Consider the following 21,649-nt stretch of genomic DNA (forward strand, 5'->3'; position numbering starts at 1 on the left):
AACACAACACACGTGAGCACTTGCTTCAGGGGAAAACATGGAGGCTCGAAGTGACGAGAAATAGTTGGACAGGGAGTGTCACTGAAGCCAACCTTTCGACAAGAGAATTTGTCTTCGTCAGGACCTGACGAAGACATGTCCTCTCGCCGAAACTTTGGCTTCAGTGATATTTCTTGTTTAACGATTTCTCATAATGATAGTCAAGGGTTCGACGAATGTTCGTCTGGTCAGGTAACGTGATTATGAAACGTCTTTAGTGTGCTTTCACCTTGACGTGGTTAGTGACCGCAACTATTCTTCATTCTCATAACGATGCATGGTAATCAATTTTAAGGCGATAGCCTTAGATACCTCATCAAATGCGAAAATTGACCGTCTGCGGTGGCGTCACCACGAGCGACGCAGAAAATAGTCACCACGTGATGACGCCATCATGACGTCACAGATTGCCTATAATTTTTGACGTCACTATGACAACACCTAACGTGATGTCACATAATGAAGTAATCACATGACATAGTCGCTTGGTCAGAGGTGGGCCGATCAAGGAGGCAGTGCGAAACCATATGAGGTGCAGAAAGCTTGCAACGCCTCCGATCCTGGAGGCATTGTCTCGCTGCATCTACTGAGAAGAAAAAGATGGCGACTTTCGCCATTGATTCGTTTTAGGCGAATGCATAAGGTAAGGGACTTTGTGATTTTTTAGACGTGCAAATCTCCATAGGGTATCCGGGTGTATCTGCCCACGTTATCGCCTAAATGTGGTTGTTCAGAGACATATGGTAGGCCTTCCATGACCATGTTCGCTTGATCTCAATACACATAACAATGCCTTGGTTTGGGCGAGTTGGTCCATCATTAGAGAAAGCATGAAAAGCACGAACGACGAAGACGTTCGCGCTTCTCTAGTTTTCTCCAATACACATAACGTTGAGATATTGGTCTTCTAAAAGCCTAATATAGCGATAGCCATCAGGCGGAAATAGAACCGCCTATATACGCAGAGTATTATTGCTCAGGCAACGTAGTTGTACGTCACAAACTATGTCAATTAGAGGTTTTGTAGTGGCCCACGGGAATCGCGTGCGGTTTCGATCATCGCTTTGTGGCCCATGGCGAAGGAAGCACTTTGTCGTTCCTGCACCCGGAGGCATAATCATCGCGCCCGTTATAGGGACAAGGAAGACTTCCGACTCGTGAGAAAAGACGCGAATCGACTCGGAGTTTTCTAATTTCCGGCTTCCGTGGTCGCTCAGCGCGATAACGTTCGCTACGGCGTTGCCGAGTACGACAAGCTGCCCCGTCGACGGCAAGCGTCCTCTAAAGTGACCACACTTGCAGACGAAACGTGATTCGAATGAGTAAGCTGCGTACTTGTGAATCATAGGCATGCACACGGGGGGGGGGGGGGGGGGGGGGGGGGGGGGGCCGTCACCTAAGAGGGAGGGGCGCAAAGGCTGCTCCATACTTTGATATAATAGGGAGGGGGGTGCGCTGCAGTGAACCTTCGACCCCCCCCCCCCCCTGAAGGGGAACCCTGCGCACGCCTATGTTGCGAACCATAGTCTACAATACATTGATTTCTCGATACGACTAACCACAGGTCTTGAAGAACAATGCTTTCGTAGGAGGATTCCCGGTCAGTATCATACCAGCGAATATGTGTCACGTTCGGTAGTATAGGGCTCTGTTGTAGAAGTTCGTGAACTTCTAAAACCAGGACACCGGCCAAATGCACTTTAATAAAATAAGTGTCCTTAGACTCTTTTTTGTGAGTCCTGACTTGCCACATATATGACTCCTTTTAAAGAGACACGCGAACTCCCTGTGAACATCATTACACTCTTTTCGGAGACTCGTGGGACACAAAGAGAGTTAACGTACACGTGGCAAGTCGGGACACACCGAAAAGAGTAACACCACACGCTCGTTCTTTTTTTCTTTTTTTTAAGTTTGTGAGGTCATGTGCTGAACCCTGCGCTTGTTCCTTTATAATGTAATTTTGATGTCCTGTTTATGTAAATTCTGGAACTCAATAATAATTGCTGGGGTTTTACGTCTCGAAACCACGATGTGATTATAGAGACGCCGTAGTGTAGGGCTCCGGAAATTTCCACCACCTAGGGTTCTATAACGTGCACCTAGATCTAAGCACACGGGCCTCTAGCATTTCACAGTCCATCGAAATGCGGCCGCCACGGCCGGGATTCAAACCCGTGACCTTTTGGGACAGCAGTCGAGCACCATAACCACTAGAATACCGTGGCAGCTACAAATTCACGCGCTCCACCTGAAGCACGCGTAAGTATACGCATAAGCTGCTTGGTTACGCAATTTTAAACCTCTCTGAATGCCTGTTGCCGTCGCGCCCCAATTGCGGGGTCTCGGTATGCGACGTCCCAGTTCCGGTGTATACCGCGGGCTTTATTAGCCGCCCTTTCTTGGCGGGATCGGCTCGCCAGGCTGGAAACAATGGAAGCGCGGCTTCTGATCCGATTGTGCGCGCCTTGCTCGAGCTATCCTCTTAAGCGGCCAAGGGGACTGCCTTGGCGCCGGAGACTCGCGAAGCATGCGAGGACCTCAGTGTCACGTTGGCGCTCGAAGAAGGGCATGGTGCGATGGAAAGAGAGGAGGCTGTAATGACGGAGATGGGGCAGGCAGTGTGCACTGCCGGAGCAACATTCCACCGGGTAGCATTATACTCCCGTCCGCAGGGTTGCAAGGTGAGCTACGCAGACAAAGGAAGAAGCCCTCTTGCCTGAAGCTCGAGTCACGTGATATCTAAGGAGCCGCATCTCGTGAACACATTCTTCCGGTAAGCAGTGCGAGGTGCGGGACATCTAGTCCCAATGGACGCGAGTCGATCTTGAGCACGGTCCCGCAGATTGATTGCTAGGCGCAAAGCCCTTAGATGCCTCATTAAACACGAAAAGTGACCGTCGGCGGCGTCAATACGAGCGATGCAAAAAATAGTCAAAACGTGATGACGTCACCTTATGACGTCACAGTGACGTCACACGATGACGTAATCATGACATCGTCGCTTGGTCTAAGGTAGGCCGATCACGGAGGCACTGCAAAACCACGTAAGGTGAGTAAAGCTTCTAATTTCTCCGATCCCGGAGGCAGTGTGATATCACGTTGGATGCGGAAAGCTTTCGGGCGGTCCCAATAAAATCGACTAAGACAAAAGAAAAAAATGGCTTTCGCCTTCTTTCGCCTTCCGGTAGTCTTATGCAAATGCATAAGGGACCCTGTGACTTCTTTTCTTCCTGGCTACGGGGGAACTGTGTTCTGTGAGCGTTACCAGTCTGCCTGCCGGAAGGTATCCATTGTCAATGGGTTTTTGGAAGGTGGGTTTGATTAGCGAATCACGGTTTGACCAAGACTCGGAAAGGTTAGGCATTTCGGATCCGCGTAGGGGTCCCTTACAGTCCAGTCGCCTTCAGTAAGAACAATGCAGTAAGTGTAGCGCATGTGCGACCAGCTTGCTCGCTTTATTAAACCATATTGCCATGCTTCACTCATAATTTGTCACATTACGTATATGATACACAGCGTGTGAATAGAAAAAAGGTAGAAGTTCAGGGAAGGATGGAAGCTTGAAGGGATGAAAAATTTGTGAACACGGGATGTCGTTTCGACAAGCTGACTTGTCTTCTTCAAGAAAAGCAGCTGCAGCTTTGAGGAACACAAGTTCGCTTGCGGAAACGTTAGCACCAGCGACACTGCGTGTTCACGAATTTTTCGCAACGTATGAATTGTATGTATCATGTATACTTCTCACACATGACCCTCCGTGTAGTGACCCCAAGAATGCAGCTAACAGCATTAGATAAATAAGATGCACAAGAAATTGTTGCTAGTGCGTTTGCATCCCTATCATTGTCACACGCGTACATTGGAGATTACTTGGAAAAATCAGCGCGAACACGACGGAGACACAAGACGAGAAGGACACAGTACGAGCGCTGTCTAACAACTGAAGTTTATTGGAACAAAAACCGAGCGCACGAAAACCAGCACCATGCCTGCGCAGAAATTTTAGGATACGTGAAAGAAATCGTTGAGCGTGCATACCTCGAAAACAAACAGAAGTTTCAGATATGCAATCATCACCCTTCATTTTGATGAAGAACGCTTCCGCGAGTTCGCGAGCACTTTTATCTTTGTGCTTCAACATAATGACTGTGTTACTGAAAAAAGGGTTACACCCACATGATCTGCATGATCTGAAAGATGTGACGTCGGCGTTTCCTTAACAGGGCACTTTTGTGACAGCGCCCGTACTGTGTCCTTCTCGTCTTGGCTCCGTCGTGTTCGCGCTGATTTTTTCCAAGCACGCATCGCTTCCGACTCGCCCACCTCTCTGCTATTGGAGGTACAAACGGTATGCCCGTCCAGTCCGTTGAGGGGTGCACATACCTGGGCGGCCTGTTGTAGCTGTTCTGCCAGGCGGTCTGGTGGTGTCCGTTGCTCAGCACTGCACCATTGGGCTGGCGGCGTCCATTAGACGAGGACTGGTGACCGTCCTCATGGGAGGAGCGCTGCTGCTGCTGCTGCTGCTGCGTACGCCGCGGCTCTGACAACATCCCAGGGCCAGGGTCACCTGAGGTCAACGACACGCGAAAATTCAGTTCGATTCAATTCGAGTACCTTATTTATTTTTCCGTGAAATAAATGAACAGTCACAAGAAGGGTTACTTGAGCGACTCATAATTCTACATATAATAGTAATATCATACTTTATCGCAATGCATATAATATTAATATTATAATTACTACAATACACTTAAAATAGTACAATTAACGTTCCCTGTACCTTCCTTGGCTCCACTATCTGCTGGTTTTCATTAAGGTTCTGTCAAACAAAGAAACGAGCCCTCGAAATTCCCTTCCTTTGAGCGAGTATGTAGCTAAACGAAGTGGCTGCCCCCTTCAAGTGACAGAGTACATAACGAAAATGTTACATATATGGTTGAAGTTTAGTAATAATAATAACACTACTACTACTACTGCTACTACTACTACTACTACTACTACTACTACTACTACTACTACTACTACTACTACTACTACTACTACTACTACTACTAATAATAATAATACAAGTCATAATAATAATAATAATATCTGAGGTTTTGCGTGCCAGAACCACGATATGGTTATAAGGGGACGCTCCGGAAATGTGCATTGCACAGGCCGCTAGCATTTCGCCTCCATCTGAATGCGATGGCTGAAGTTTTTTTAATTAACACATGAGAGGTGACCCTTATCTCTAACAAGCAATACGAGCAAAATGAAACAAACCTTAAAGAAGTAAATAACGCAACAATATAGTGACGGAAACTGAGTTCAAAAGTTAAACGGATGAAAGCAAAGTTCAGTAATATCAGAGGAAAATAAATAAGAAGCAACAAAGACATGTCACAAATTTTTACCATTGATACGTTTGCATGGTATATTATTACTGTTATTATTATTTGTTGTTGCTGCTGCTGTTGCAACTTAATTAACAGCAATGAAACTCCGATGCGGAGGTTCCGATTCATGGCTTGGAAATCACCGCTGTTGATCACGAAGAGCAGAGCAAACGTAACATTAGCGCTGTCTCATAGCCACTTTTTACGCGATAGCGTTAAGGAGATCGTTTCACAGAAATTTCGGTGTCAGCGTCGTTGGTTGTGAGTGAAAAATCAATGAGTACAATTGAATGAGAAAAAAGAAAAGCAAAGTGGATTTCACCTTCGAGTCGTCTTAGGCGAATGCACTAGGCACCGCGCCACTTTTATTTTTAGGGGGCAATGGGGGGGGGGGGGGGGGGGATCGGTGTTGCGCGCAGAGGGATAGACGATGTACGTCAATGGCATCGAACCATTAGCCGCGAGTCGCTCAATAGCCGAACGACGGCGTCGTCTCGCAACGTGTAAACACTTGCAGCGCTTACGCGGCGTTCATACGAGCGCCATTTTCGCTTCGCCCGGCCGTGCTCGAAAGCTTTCGTCTCAACTTTCTCTTCGCTTTTCGTTTCTCGTCTATAGCTTCACGCGAATTGCGCGACGAAAGTCGTGCGTTTACACACCTTCGAGCGAGAAGAAAGTTCGCGACTTCCGTTCCGTGGCGGCGCCTGTTTCGCGCTTAAACCGCGGGCGACTCTTCCGCAATTAAGGTGCGCGTAGCGGCGAAGCCGCCGTGCGCTGCCGTAATGCGCCACGGCTCTGGGCAGGGGGCGGTCGCGGTGCGTTTCGTAGACGTGTGACGGTGGCAATGAGTCTGAGCTTGCGCGTGTGTGACGAATCAGCGCATGGGAGGCACGGCTCTCTTGACGAGGTTAAGGACAGCAGCACAGCAAATTAGTTGTGCGGAATCCTGCAAGGTGGCGGAAGGGTCCTGAAATGTATAATCATGGTCCCTCAATAATGAGTATTGAGGGACCATGGTAGCACGAAGCCGAAATCTATACGGTTTTCTCAGAATATAAAGCTTCTAGTTGAAGAAAAATTTGTCCTGGTCAGGGGATCGAACCCGGGCCCAACGCCTTTCCGAGGCGGTCGCTCAACCAACTGAGCTAACCAGGAAGCTAGCAATGGGCAGCGCGAGGGCGAATTAATCGACAACTCGAAGCGCATAGACGCAGAATATGGCGATTTGCTAGCATCCTGGTTACCTCAATTGGTAGAGCGACCGCTCTGGAAAGGCGTTGGTCCCGGGTCCGATCCCCTGCCAGGACAAATTTTTCTTCAACTAGAAGTTTTACTTTCTGAGAAATCCGTACAGATTGATTTCCTTGTGGTTTCGTGCTACAAACGTGAGTGATCTTTCAGGTACATATCGTTTTTTTTTTAGTTAGAGCTAGAGCTAGCGCGGGATTCCTGGGCGAAATGTGAACGCTGCCAAGTGTATGCGACTTGATCGCATCCATCTTGCGACTGCCCCGCGTACGTGTCACAACGGAAGACGCTGGCTTCAACGCTGGCAGGCGTCGGAGTGACAACACTGAGTGTATATGTATACATTGTATATGATCCGCAATGTCCGACCAGACACTGCCAAAAATGCTACAAGGTGAGTTATAGATTTTCTTAATAGCACGGGACTGGGCGCTAGACTGTAGCGAAACCTCTGTGTTATTGCATATTACGCATCACTTCCTCTCCCAATCATCACCCTCCGTCACTCTATTCTTCCCCTTTCCCTTTCTCCCGGTGCAGAGTAGAAGGCCATGGAGTACTAGGTCAGGCTGACCTCTCTGCCTTCTAATAACTTCTCTACTTCACTCAGAAAGACGGGATGTACCGGCGCGGCTGCACAACGGTCATTCGCAACTTCCGAAGAGTATAGTGGTTGTGGAGGAGGGTGCTAATATGTTCTTCACGCTCCATTAGTGCTCTTAATGCCAACGCAACGAATATTAAGATGCGAACATTCAAAGATGGCTCCATAATATCCGCAAACTATTTGAAAAGAATTCGATTCGATGAGCTCCCGGAACTTTCTGATTCGTACTGATAGCTTGCACGTGGCGTCATGGACGCACAACATGGTTCCAACATGGCGGCTTATAAGACGTCAAGGCAGCATAATGACGCGGCGATTAACCTGTTTCAGTGTCATAACGACGTAGCTGGAACGTTATTAGACCTATGTGCATGAATAACGAAAGAACCAGCATGCGATGTAATGATAACGCTAACGTGACATCACAATGTTCGCGTCCAACCATGTTGGCGCTACAACGTGGCTGTTTCAGTGACGTCAGTGCAAGCCATCTATCTATTCGATTTGGTCTCGAAAATCACTGTTTGCACACCCTGATTTTGCGAAAGTCAGTGGCATCGGGACTTGCGCTTGAAGTCTGGACAATAAAACCTTCACTTAACCAACACGTCGCGTTTCCACCTATATAACCGCCCACTGTTGTGCATTCAGGGTATGCGCGATTGACGTGCGCAGAAAGCTGTGGTGCGACGGCTAAAAGCTCGAAACCCGACCACGCGAATTTCAAGCCCTTCTCCAGCTTTTCTCACACCCGCGTGAGACGACGCACGCGTCACACTCACGCCTTCGCAAATGGTTCGCTCGGAAAAGAATAGAAGCACGGCCGCCCTTCGTCTTTGCCACACGCACGCGCGAGCTCGGTCACTTGTGGCGTGTGTTCCTTTATTTTCCGGGGGGAACGCGCCCAACAAATCGCCATTAGTGTGCAACGCTGGCGGTGTGGGTGCTCGCAGCTTTGTTGGTCACGGCGTGCGAACGGTGCGTGAGCATAAAAGAAAGACGAAGCAGAAACTCACAGTGAAATCTGGACCTTCCCCGGGCGCTCTGGGAGGTCAGGGAGTCAGCGTAGAAACCGTCTTCGTCGGAGGAGCCATCAGGAAACCACTGCTTCGAAGGCATTCCTTCTCTCTCCTCGGGCACTTCCTGTATTTCTCTATATAGTGCAGCGATTCTAGAATACTACGACGGTCGATTCGTCCTCGAGAACGCGGCTGTTTTTCTGGTCATTCGTATTTGAGCGGGAAAAACTTCAGGTATCCCTAACCGGCGTTCCTATCTGGAGGCTATATTCTCGAAGTGAAAGTGGCGCATCCCCGGTCGTTGGCTGTCAGTGTGCCAACGTCAACCCTCGGTTCTCCTGGGTGGGCTACAGTACCTTGTTACTGGCTCTTGCGCTTTTTTGAAGCATTTGAAAGTCAACACGCTGTTTAGGTAGCTCGTGCTTGGGCGAACTAGAACTATAATGATGGGCAGTAAACAAGAAAGCAACAGGTTTGCTTTCAGGAGGTCATCTTCCTGACGTTTAACTTCTCAAGCTCTTACGGGACCTCATGTCGAACGGCATGAGAATAGAATTTGCCACCGCTCTACCCTCGAAGCACTTCACAAGCGCATCGCACTTCTTTTCACTCCACGCCGGTAGCCTCTACCTTCTGGAACGAACCACACACGAAATACTCTCGTCAGTCAAAGTGCTTGCCCACTGGCATCTTCAAGGTTTGAGGGATTCCGCCATTTTCTCGTCTCCCTCTCCGAGTCCGTAGTCACGCGAACGACTGGACTCTTTTCTGGATCCGACAAAGGGCTTTCCGGTATGCTTTCTGAACTGTGGACCTCGATGACCGCAAATCTCGCTGTAACCCACGCAGGAAAACCACAGAAGCGCCGATGGAGTCCGGATAACGTTTCGTTCAGTCTGATCAATATACTCGAAGTCTGTCACTGGTTTAGTGGGTTATTCTTGTAGCGGGCTTGGTTCAGGTTCTTCAGGGTCTTCAGAGTACAGGGCCTTCAGGACCGTGCAGTCTTGAAAACAGCGGAACCAAGGACGCGTAAATCACGTGGTATCCGATAGCGGCGAATCCAAGGAGCCTCCACCTTTCACAAGATTGACATTCCCGAAAGTTCAAAGTTGTAGGCACCGGTCTTCAAGACGACGCACTCGAGATGACTTGCAGGACGACGCTAATCCGAACACGCGCGTATCTCGGGGTTACGTTTTAGCGGAACATCGCAATGAACTTTTCCGTCATTGCGACCACAAGGCATGACGCCGCGACCCGCAGAGCGCGACTGGCATCGGCCACAGTGCGCCTCGAGACACTGCCGCGCTGGCAAAAAAGGACGCGCCTTCGTAGCGCGCGCCCCCGAAGCGTCCTCGAGTGCCGTCTCGCGTGCCAGGTGGTTCCACTGGTTCGTCCGTCCACCGTGTCGTTTTGTAAGACGCGCTCGCGTACAGCCTGCCCGGCCAGGCTCGAAGACAAAACGACGCGACACTTATTGTTTGGCCCGTTGCGTCTTGGTGACAATGAGGCGCGGTCCAGCGTCGCTTCTTGTTCCGGCTTTCTTTTCAGTACGACCCGACCGGCCGGCGCTCTTTGGCTCTGCGCACGCCTTGCGCCGTAGCGAACCTCTGCAGTGTATTTTTTTTTCTTTTCGACTAGGCCTTCTATGCAGATGATATTTCCCAATACGCCTCACCTTGCTCGCGCCAAAGCTTTGCTCGCTTTCTTACTCAGCTTGGTGGCTTTCTTTTAGAACTGCACTGCAGTCATACTCGCTTGAGAGTTCGCAGACCGACTACCTTTTCCATGGATGGTTGAAGCTCCGGGCCGAGACGCTAGGGCGCCTGATTGTTCGCGGACGAAGAATCGCTTGACCTGGGCATTGTACACCGCGGCATACAGACAGCTACAGCGGTTCTCAAGAGTTCGTATATTGTTATGAATAAATGGAAGATGAATACGCTCAAGATATAAAAGATCTGGAGAAGCTGGCTGGTGTGCGATTGTGTTAGTCAGCCGTCTTGACTATTTTTACTGTGCATATGCACAGTCTGTGGATGCATCCTGTGTGTACTTCAAACAGCCCCGTAGCAAAATGTTTGTTTGGAGTGTTGAGAGAGTGCGCCTTTCGGAGGTCGGCCAGCTTGTTTTTGATGTCCAGCGAAACAGACGTTAGCGCTGCCTTCTATACAACAAGGAGAATGAAATGAGCACACTTTAGCGGGCATTTTCTTGTTTTTTTTTCTTGTCTGTAAACCAATTTACAACATACGTCAATGTGCTACATACAACGCCGCCTTCGGCTGCTACACCATAGCTTGTTGTAGCTTTCGATGCACAAGCGCTTGAGCTCAAGCTTAAGGTGATCTGACGAGCGAAAAGGACAGCTGAGACCACAGTGTTCATGAACTGGTGGGATAATTCACTGCAGAGCTCACATTCGCGTGTTGTTCTGCATAAAGTTTATCCTGTTTGTCACAAGTGCGCGTTGGTGCCTTACATGCGGTGCTTCTGCACCACTGCATCACTCCACTATACACGGAGTACTCATCCAGTTTATAGGTAATACCAGCGGAAACTTCAGTGTAATAAGCGGAAACCGCGGTTCCGCAAGGAGTTAGTTCTACGAAGTACTTGGGCTTCGTGTATGTGTTGCCGGTCGTCATTGGTACACAATTTATGACCACTTTGTCCATGCTTGAGTACGCATCATCGCTGCTCTTGAATCACATCTTAGGTAGCACCTTAGGTCCTCCGATCCCTCTTCTACAGTCGTATCAAGAGCTCTGAATTCAGAATACCAGTGAAGGCGTGAGTGTATACATCAGTGTGTACGTATCAAAACAATCACATTATGTCGCACTTGAAATCGTGCAGTCGCTGCCGCGGAGGATTCTCAGCGGAGATTATTAAGGCGAAAGCCTTATATGCCTCATCGAACGCGAAAATTGACCGTCGGCGTCAACGCGAGTGATGCAAAAAACCATCACCTGATGACGTAACCATATGTTGTCATCACGATGTCACAGATCGCCAAAATTTGCGACGTCATCGTGACGTCACTCTGATGCCACATCAGAGTGACTCATCGCTTGTTGACATCATCGCTTGTTGAGAGGTGGGCCAATCACGGAGGCAGTGCAAAACCACGTTACTTAGAAGTCTTTCGGAGAGGTGTCGTGGGAGGATCAGTGCATCTAGGGCGCATCGATGCCAGCGTTCTTTCGCACAGGGTGGTGACACCCACTGACCGTGTCGCCGCCATATTGGCTCAAACAGTGGAGATATCGTGTTGTGTGATGTTGCCATATTGGTTCAAACCAGTGGACGCTGTCATTACCCTGTACGAAGGAACGCTCGCGTCAAGGCGCCCTAGGTACATAGACTGAGAATAAAAAGATGGATTTCGCCTTCGAGTCGTCTCAGGCGAATGCATAAGGGATTCTATGAATCTTGTACGGCGGAAATGACGGTATACACGCGTGGCCACTATGGAAGCTCTGTATTCAGAATGCCAGCGTAGGCTTCAGTCGCGTCATCAGCGTGTAGGCATTAAAGCCATCTTATTATCTGGCACTTGAAATCTTGTAGAGTCGCTGCCACAGATGATACTTGGTGGATATTATTGTACGGCGGAAAGGACGGAATACACACGGGGCCAGTATGGAAACGGAGGCCCTCGCCACACGGGCCTCGAAGTGGCCGAGCGCCCCGTGGCCAGGGCGTGCTTCAAGCTTGCGCCCAAGCATCGCTCGCCGGAAGGGGGCCGGATATAACGATATGACGGCGCGCGATGCTGTATTTTTCCGGGTCGCTGCGCACGGACATGGGATGCCCTCGTGAGAAACGAGGCGAGCGTGAGACGCGTGGATGGAAACGGTAAGACAAAGACCACTGGCGTATGTCTTTTCTACCTATTTCTTTGCAACTTCATCCCTCACTCATCCTCTTCTTCTTTCGCACACGGGGACAGCAAGGCCGAACGCGGGCTCGTGTCTTGTATTCCTCGAGCAGTTTATGCATGATCCTATGGGAAGAAGCCTGCATTCTGGGTCAATTCCTCGTTGTCTCGGATTCCTTTTGTCTGAAGTTATGCCGACGTCGAAAAAAAAAAAAAAAAACGGCCGGGCGAAGAACGAGGCACATGGGAATCGTTCAAGGCCAATCTACGCGTACGGAGTTTCAAGCGACGCTCCTCAGAATATTTTGCCGCAGAATTACAAGGCGGGGTACTGATCCGTGCCATGCGTGCAGGGCTGACTGGATTTGTGTCGCATTAGATCTATTGTATACCGATATGACCGAAGTTTAGTGATGCGGATGGGGCCGCGTCGAGTTCCCGTCTTCTTGGAGGAGGACAGCTCGGCAGGCTAACGCCGTTGATGACTCAAAGCAGGAACTGCGAGGCAGTTTGACTCTTTTTTGGAGAGAAGGGGTCAGGTTGGATGCAGATGGCCGTACCAGCGTTGCCAACTAAAGATGCATTGGGCTCACGTAACGAAACGCGACATCAATACCTTTAAAGGTGAAAGAATAAATCAGTTTAGAGTGATAAATTGTGCCCTAAAAATTATACTTTCACCACCATAGGTTTCTTAATAGATCAGAAAATCAATGCTAAACGGTTCACTTCCATATTTCCCGCCGAAATCTCCGATGGCAACGTCACGGATTTCGAAGTGTTTTTTCGTGTTTTGGCCACATTTACTCAACGAAATTTCCTGAAACTGGGTATGTGAAGTCTCCGGTTCCCTCAGAAGACAATGTACTTCATTTGTATTGATTAGGAACTACGTAGAACCTAGTGGACGCTCTCAAACCCACCCCCCCCAAAATTTTTCAATTTCGTATGTGCAAAGCAAATCAACAAAATTTTATATTCCGGCTTTTACGTTTTAATTTCAGTGAAAGCTGTCTCGCGGAGCAGCAGTTTAAAATTCGTTAACACTTCGCTATACAACTGACTTCCATTCAACAACTTTGCAGGTCAGCTTACCAGAGCGCAAACGGCTCGCAAGTTACCTAACGTGTAAGGATAATCACAGTTGCAATTACTGCCAGATGAGGGTGCAGTTACTGAGGCAGTTGGTGGTGAAAAACCACGTACACACAATGAATTACGCACATACATCAGTTTATAACAGTGCGAATAGTGTTCTTTTTGTTTCATTAAACCAGAACTGGGTATTTAGAGTAACGGTTGCGGTTAATCCGTGTTCGCTGATCCGTATCGTTTGCGTGCCGTGCCGCCGTCGCCCCGTACCCACTCCGACCGAATAAACAGCCCGCTTTTTTTTTTCTTCGCACGTTGCCCAAGGCATGTACAAAGTGTTACGCGTACATTTGCGGGTCACCGCACGGTGGGAGGTGTAATGGCGCAGTTTTCGCGGTGGGCGTCTTCAACTATCTCTGCCGGGATCGACGAGGCGCTCCTTGAGGCGTAACTTGCCTTTTTCTCAAATTAACCCTACCTACGAGGTCGTGGGCGTCAGTTCGTTCTTTGGCTTCGCTTTCTGTTACGTTTTGTGACGGCGTTGTGATTTTTTTGATGAGCGCTGCCCTCGCACTTACTGGAACTCCATAACACGCATGCGTCCTCTGTCATAAAAGTTAAGAAGCGATTGAACGACGCATTTTTTGCGTGATGCAGAAGACACGCAAGTTACGCATGATGAAGCAAGTACGCAAGTATGCAAGTACGCACGAGCAAGTACGCATGATGAAGATGTACCAACTTGCTTAAGTTTCTATATTAGTACAAGCATACTCGCACGTGCCTGTATACTACCTGTAATATATTCATTTATTTTTGTTCTCCCCCCTACAATAATGCCCATTGGGCTCTGTAGGTATCTGAATAAAAAATAAAAAGATAAAACAAAACAAAAAATAAATGAATGAATGAATAAATAAGTAAATAAGTAAAATAATTAATTAAATAAATAAATAAATAAATAAATAAATAAATAAATAAATAAATAAATAAATAAAATACAGGCATGCTTTTTACCTGTATTAACCGAATTGAATTGAGTTTATTTGTCCTGAATCATTACAGGAGCGGAAGCAGAGGCTAAAGGCTATACAGCCTGACAACAGACTTCTGCTCCTGATTACAGTCTGGCAAGCAGGCCGCTGAACATCACAGCACCATAATATATGACAAATATATTTTCAGAGATTACACTGAGACGAAACTTCGCCCCCCCCCCCCCCCTCCCTCCTGAGGGGGAACCCTGCGCACGCCTATGGCAGTATATGTACGTATACCTCTACATGGATGGGGCGATTTATGTGCCGAAAGATTTCGGCGTCCTAAACTCACTGATTTGTAGTGTATTGACTTTTGCCCCTTTATTGTTCACACGCGGTCGCATACGCTTGCGTCAATAAATAACACGTAGCATCGCAAGCATGAAGTTGCGACTTCGTTCTCTGGTCGCACACCAGGCGCGCTTATTTCTTCTTTCGTATGTTCTGTGACATTTCGCGTTGAACCTTTCATCAGAGGAAACGATTAAGTGAAGATCTGGCTGTGATTTACTATATGAGTATCGCCATCAAAACACCACAGAGAAATGGGGTACAAATGACGAGATTGTGTTATTGATTTATAGCATTTGGATATCCGGTTTTACGGGGTGTATCAGCTGCGCGGCTCATGTAGTCTCGCTGAGCGTGAGGAGGCACTGTGTGTACACATGGACTGTGTTTATTTCACCTGCGGCAAGCTGTGATGCACTGCTCTCCTTCAGAATGCTGCCAACACAAAACTTCCGGACTGGGAAACCGTTGCCTGGCAGTCTCGTGATCTGCAAGTTACGCCATGTCGCTGTACGCTTCATTATTCATAAGAAGAGACGCGAATAGATTATAAGAAAATATTTAATCGAATACTTTGTTTCCTTTTAATCTCAACCGCAATAGCTAAACGTTGTTACTTTTCCTTCGCGTAAAACTTGACGGTAACTACAAATCCGGATCGTAATCTTGGCAGTGACGAAACTGCAGAGGCACGCGAGATTGGATTGGATGGGAAAAAATACTATATATTACACGCATGCGCCTGAATCGTGGTGTCACAGTGTGTTTTTGAGAAGTTGTTTGTTGGGAAATAGTTGCACTGGTGCGCGTATCCGTGCTGACATCCCCGCGACAGACACTAACAGGCCTTAAAAACATCGTGCCAAGCTCCGTGACCCTTTGGCGCTGTTGGCGATGCCCATCTTGTAGGGGCGCATAGCGCACGCGGCCAGTTTCGTCGGTGTTTGCATCCGCTTGGTTGCTTGCCAGTGTGGCGACCAAACTTGAAGCGCGAATGTCTTTCCTCTTTATCGCGGAAACCGGTAATCACGGCTGCAGATGAGTCACATGCTATTGCCGTCGATTTGTCTTCAGATAGACCATGAGTTCTCGCTACTTTAGGAAACACTAAGTGAACGTTACTGACGTTGCCATTTGGCATTACTGGGGAGTATTTGAACGATGTTAGGTGCAGAAGGCTGGGTTAGTCCACCGGTATGCTCAGATGGCAATGGTTCCACCTGAGTGCCGTGTGGGTCGCCAGCAATGGTATATTAGCAGACGTTATCCTACTCTGTGTCTCGAAGAAAGGTAATCAGCAGTCGCTATAACTCTTCCTTATTGAGCTGAAAACGTAGCGCGTTGCAGATATGGGCGGAATATTATGCGCGGCACACACTAATTCACAACAAAAAGTGAGTGAGTGCGTATAGTACAGACGGGATCACGCTTGTCTAGAGCGCCCAGCCGGCCGCTTCAGCTGCCGTTTTCTGCAGAAATATGCAAAGACCGACGCCGTAATGATACCTAAAGCATAGTCAAACTACATGCTTGGTCCTTGCGCTACAATTCAAGCATGAATGGAAGCTTGTAGGTAACGTGAGGTAGCAGCTGCGGATAACAACAACGTCCACAGCCACGCGCTCCACCTCTATACAAGTGTAGTTCCGTCTGTACCTCGTTCTTTCGTCTGTCTGCGTCAGAAAACCATGGCGTAAAGGTCCGATGAAGCAGACGGTTTGAGGAAATTGTGGCTGGCAGCTCTTGATGCTGCAGCGATACGCATGATGTTGGTGCGTTAACTATCGTGTGCTTGTCTTTAGAGAGAAAATTTAGATTTATGATAGTTCATAAGCCAGCCGCCAGTCTTGACCCGAAGACTAATGACAACTCTACAGCCGCTGAACTTTTAACAAACACGGGCTGTAAGAAACATACGTCGAAGACTTTGAAAGGAATATGTATTTAGCTTGTACACTGTATCTAAAGCACGTATTTGTAGCTTCCTCCGCACAGAAGCAAAAAAAGAAAGAAGAGGAAGAAAAAAAAAACGCTCAAGGCGGGTTCGGCCGAGATAAGCACGGCACTGACTGCAAGATCTACACCAAACACTTGAAGCTGGCAGCCTGTACTTTTCGACTCGAGACGTGTGACGTCTAAGTTGCATTGTAACCACATAGACGTCACACGCACCTTTAAATGACGTGCTCAATTACGGTCAGCACGTGCTCGAAACCCGACCCCCTGCCTAAAGAAACCTGACATTGACGGCCAAGGAAAGCCGAACAGCTGCTTATTGGCGTACTCTTACGTTGATCATTTCAGTTTTGAATGCACAAGAAAGCTGGCCTTTTGACGGAGGAGGTAATCCTATGCGACACTAATCCATTTCGAGTTCAACACAGGAGGAGACGCGTTGCTCCGCTATCTAAAGTGGACAAAACTCGATGTATTAGGCCCCACTTTTAAGTATATAACTAATGTGTGAGGAAAATATATAGTAAACCATCGCAAACGCTGTAACGGCATTACGTGAACTGTAAAACTCTATACAGACTTTCGGAACTTCAGATGCTTTAGTGACTGGAACTTAGAGTAGGGACGTATTTTATGCGGAGAGTTAAGAATTTGTAAATTGCGTGGTTCAGTTTAAAAGAAGACAGAAACTTTCAAAAATAATTATAGAAATTATAAAACATTTGAGACAACATCAAACTTATGGCACCTAAGCCACTGGCATTTACCGTTTCTTCTCGAGCTCAGCAAATTTCATTCAAATTGCTGAAGATAATGTGTGAAAAAAAAGAAAGAATTACTGCTTTTTGCGTGTATCTGGACAGGGTTGTCAGAGTTGGCGCCGGACGAAGTGAAGCTTCCACTTAAACATGGTTGCTAACAAAGGCTCCATGCAGTGCAACTGGTGTACAGTGCTGCAATCTCGAGGTCTACGTTGTCTTTCTATGCGAATGCATATCAATGCGCAGTGAGGTCTTCCCAACGTCGTATGCAGTGCCGTGCCGACTGTAGGCGACTCGCGCAAGCGATCGCCCTTGGCCCGTTCGTGTCTGTAGCCGCGGCAGCCGGCTCTGTGGGCGTGTCGCGTCATGGACACGATGTTCGCGCGTGCCACGGGCGTGCCTGGACACCCTACTCGGCCGGCGAGCACGTCTCACGTGTAGGGCGGGCAGCTAGCGCCGACGGCGAAGGACGACAGTGAATAACGTGTACGGCCTGACCACGCATTCTTGTGCCTGCAAGCGGTCGACCTTTAACCGGTTCCAAAGGTGCACCTGTTTCGGTCATTCCGGACTCCTGTCCTGTCGTTGTGTAGCGAGAAAAAAAACTAACGGTTCTCGCCGCGCTTGGGCGAGTTATTATTTCTTTATTATATACCTGCAAACGTCGTACAGGTTCATGTACGGGGTGGGTAAAGAAGATAAACAAAGCAAACTGAACGAAGGTAATGAAGTTTGAAAGTATCATAGTGTAGGCGAAACGGCTGTGATCATTCCATTCGATTACAAGCGCGAGGAAAAATGAAAACTTGAAAAAGTCACATGTATCATTAAGCATTCGCCAATGTCGACTAGAAGGTGTAAGTCATCATTATCTTCTTTTCTTGCTCCTTCTCCTTCTCAGTCAATAGCATTGATCCCTCCCCATCCACCTGAAAGCTCTAAACGTTCAATATAATGTGTTACACAGGTCAACTCTTCGAGCACACTGTAATGCTCGCAACATAACCAGGATGTATAATAAATCAGTTCGTTATAGTACAATAGAGGTTGCTTTTTTTGCAGAGGTCGAAGAAGTGTTCGGCCCCTTAGAACCCTTTGAAGTTTACTCCAAGTAGCCTGCATTCAATCACTCCTCCTCTATTCTTCCCCTTCCCCTAGAACAGGCGTAGCCTACCGGACTTAGGCCTGGTAACCCTCCCTGCCTTTCTTTTATCCTTCTCCGAGCGGCTGTAGACAGAAATGTCGCGTACCACGCAAGAGTGACCGACTGATTCTGTGTGTGCAGTGTCATGTGCTATCTTTATCTTTCTCTCTCTCCTTCCTCTCCATCGTTAAATCTCCCCCACCCTGTCCCCATGTGTAGGGTAGCAAACCGGTTGTCCTATACTGGTTAACCTCCCTGCCTTTCCTTCGCTATTTCTTCTCTCTCTTCTCCCCCTCCTATCACCCTACTGACATTTCTGAAGAAAATCGTTGTTTATTATAACCCGCCCCGGTGGTCTAGTGGTTATGGTGCTCAAATGCTGACCCGAAGGTCGCGGGATCGAATCCCGGCCGCGGCGGCCGCATTTTTGATGGATGCGAAAATGCTTGAGGCCCGCGTACTTAGATTTAGGTGCGCGTTAAAGAAAACCAGATGGCCAAAATTTCCGGAGCCCTCCACTACGGCGTCCCTCATAATGATATCGTGGTTTTGGGACGTTAAACCCCAACAATTATATTATGTTGTTTATTATATCCGTCAAGACGGCGTGTTTATTCTTAGACGGTCCTGAGCACGCGTTCACACATCGCAGGCACACACGAACCCACACACACTCGCACATGTGTACAGGAAAACCCGCGCACAACGGACGTATACACACACAAAGCGTACAATCAGCCGCGTAGGCGATCGCACGGGCGCTACCGACGAAATTATGCACAGAAGCGGCTGGCCTGGTTTTCGTTCTCGTTGTCAACAAGGAACACGTACACGGATGCCAGGGTTTCTCGTTCTGCGCTTTCTTTTGCAGGGGGGCGGCGTTTCCATTGAGCCGGGCTCATTGTCCGACGGACGCCTTTCGGTCAAGCTGTCTACGACATTCCCAGACCTGTCTCGGTCGCGGTCTCAGTGTTGCGGTAAACACCAACTACGCGTCCTGCTTGTTCCAGTTAGACCGGCATGCGTAACGACCGCGTCAAAGTTATATGCACCTCGAATCGCTCTTTACTCGCCCCTCGCACAGCCCTTTTCGAACAGCCGTCGAGTGATATGCCACACCTGGAGCAATACACGCACAACGGGCAATCAATCAAGCGTTCTTCGTTTCAATGCGCGCGTGTTCTAGAAGCTCTATCAGAGGTGGCTTATCAGTGCCATTTACATATTGTCCTTGGGTATATGAGGAGTTCGACGGTTCGAAAAGTCAGCGCCAGCAGCTCCGAGTCAATTACTGCGCACATTTCAACGTGTCGATAACCGGCACCATCACTTTGGATGGCTTGCTTATCCTCTTTCATAAATACTACCATAACTCTTGGTACCCGCCCTCATGGTCTAGGGGTTCTGGTGCTTGACTGCTGACCCGAAAGTCGAGGCATCGGATCCCTGCTAGGGCGACCGCATTTCAGTGGAGGCAAAATGCTAGAGGCCCGTGTCCTTAGAATTTTCGAAGCGCTCCACTACGGCGTCTCGCATAATCATATCTTGGTTTTGGGACGTAAAACCCCAACATTTATAACCCGTGATCTAGTCATTTGTCGCTTGAAATTATTTCACGCGAATCTAGTCGACTTCATAATTATCTCCGTTTCAGGCGATTTTTTGGCCGTATGACATCATTCAATAATTCTTCACTGCCGCACGCTATTGCATTACGGAACAACCTTCCTGTTGACGTTGTGTTGGTATATCCTGCTAAATTTCGTGAATAGATGAAACTTCATGTGTTGCCTTGACTTTTTATTACGATGCTTTTGTCTTCTTTTCTGTTACTACAATTGCATAGTTTCATTTCCCTTTCCAATGTATACCGATTTCTTTCTTCTGCCTTCTATGAAGTTTTTGTCATTTGTTGTTGTCAAGCGTAGCATTTACGTAATTGAAGCAAAACGCTTCGTCCTCCTCCTATTTCTTCAGCGCATGGTACTCTTGAAAACACGCGCGAGTAGCCCGCACAGTTTACAGTGACATCTAATATGGCGCTTTCGTGTGACGGATTTGAATAATGGAGTCATTACGCGTGAAACATACTGCGCTTGGGTTGCGATTAACGCCTATAATTGGTGGGCGTCACCTGTCCGTTGGCGGCCACGGTAAAACGAGTCCTGGAAGAGGAAAGGTATGCTGCCTTCTTTCTGCGCGCCTGTCGCGCACGAAATAGTGTTGTGCGCGCCTCTGCCGATGGGTGTGTGCGTGTGTGTGTTTGTGCTCCTATAATTGCATCCACCGGGCCACCAGGCAAATGACGCGCCTGATCGTTGTTCCCATTGGAGTAGTAGACATTAGAGTTGTGTTAAAGCTCACGCAGTCTCTTACGCATTTGCCTGCCTAAGACGACCCGAAGGCGAAAGACATCTTTTCTTTCTTCTCAGCCGACGGCGTTGATCCACCCCCCCCCCCCCCCCTGCGAAAGCTTTCTGCACCCAACGTGGTTTCGCACTGCCTCCGGGATCGGAGGCATTGGAAGCTTTCTGCATCTCACGTGGTTTTGCAGTGCCTCCGAGATTGTCTCACCTTTGACCAAGCGACTATGCCATGTGATGACGTCACCATGTGACACCGCGTTATGACGTCACAAATTTTGGCAATCCCATGACGTCATAGCTTGGCGTCAACACACGATGATTTCATGCATCGCTCGTGCTTGCGCCGACGCCGCCGAATGTCACTTTTCGCGTTTGATGAGGCGCCTAACGATTCCGCCTTAATATTGTATTTACAGCCACGATAGTCTAGCTTCTCAATTGTACATGTCTTAGAGGCTCAGTTTTATCAACGGAGGGCATGGTATTTCTGCGTAACATGCGCGAAACTTCGGTCAGTTTCCGGCTTGAGGTCTGACAGAAGCGGACCACGGCTCCCAGCATCTGGTTCAGGTTACATTACCGTTTGGTCTAGTGGTAATGTTAAAGGTTGGCAGAAAAGTTTGCACAACTGCGCTGCATATAGCGCCGATAGACTCGAACACACGTAACTATACACACATAACTATACGTTTGCGTGAAGCGTTTACTAGTTATGTGTGTCATGCGTCTCTCTGTGCCACAAGCTACATTGGTTCGCTATGAAGTAATACTAGTTAGCCCTGTTTGTAGGCTCGATAGCTCGTTATAACAGCGCCA

The 21,649-nt window shown here is 48.2% G+C and overlaps 1 protein-coding gene across 2 annotated transcripts in view; it reads right to left on the reverse strand.

The window, feature by feature from the left end:
• Positions 1-21,649, reverse strand: part of LOC119406971 (formin-2) — a 41,766-nt gene that overhangs the window by 5,945 nt on the left and 14,172 nt on the right. Inside the window, exon 2 of one of the 2 annotated variants that reach the window (XM_037673791.2) lies at positions 4,426-4,609. In XM_037673791.2, coding sequence (XP_037529719.1) covers positions 4,426-4,592 — 167 coding nt within the window. In that variant the 5' untranslated portion in view covers positions 4,593-4,609. The remainder of the gene's footprint in view (positions 1-4,425; positions 4,610-21,649) is intronic. The other variant, XM_049419593.1, reaches the window with a different exon arrangement.

The sequence above is a fragment of the Rhipicephalus sanguineus genome, chromosome 10, assembly GCF_013339695.2.
Source record: "Rhipicephalus sanguineus isolate Rsan-2018 chromosome 10, BIME_Rsan_1.4, whole genome shotgun sequence".
Lineage (NCBI taxonomy): Eukaryota > Metazoa > Arthropoda > Arachnida > Ixodida > Ixodidae > Rhipicephalus > Rhipicephalus sanguineus.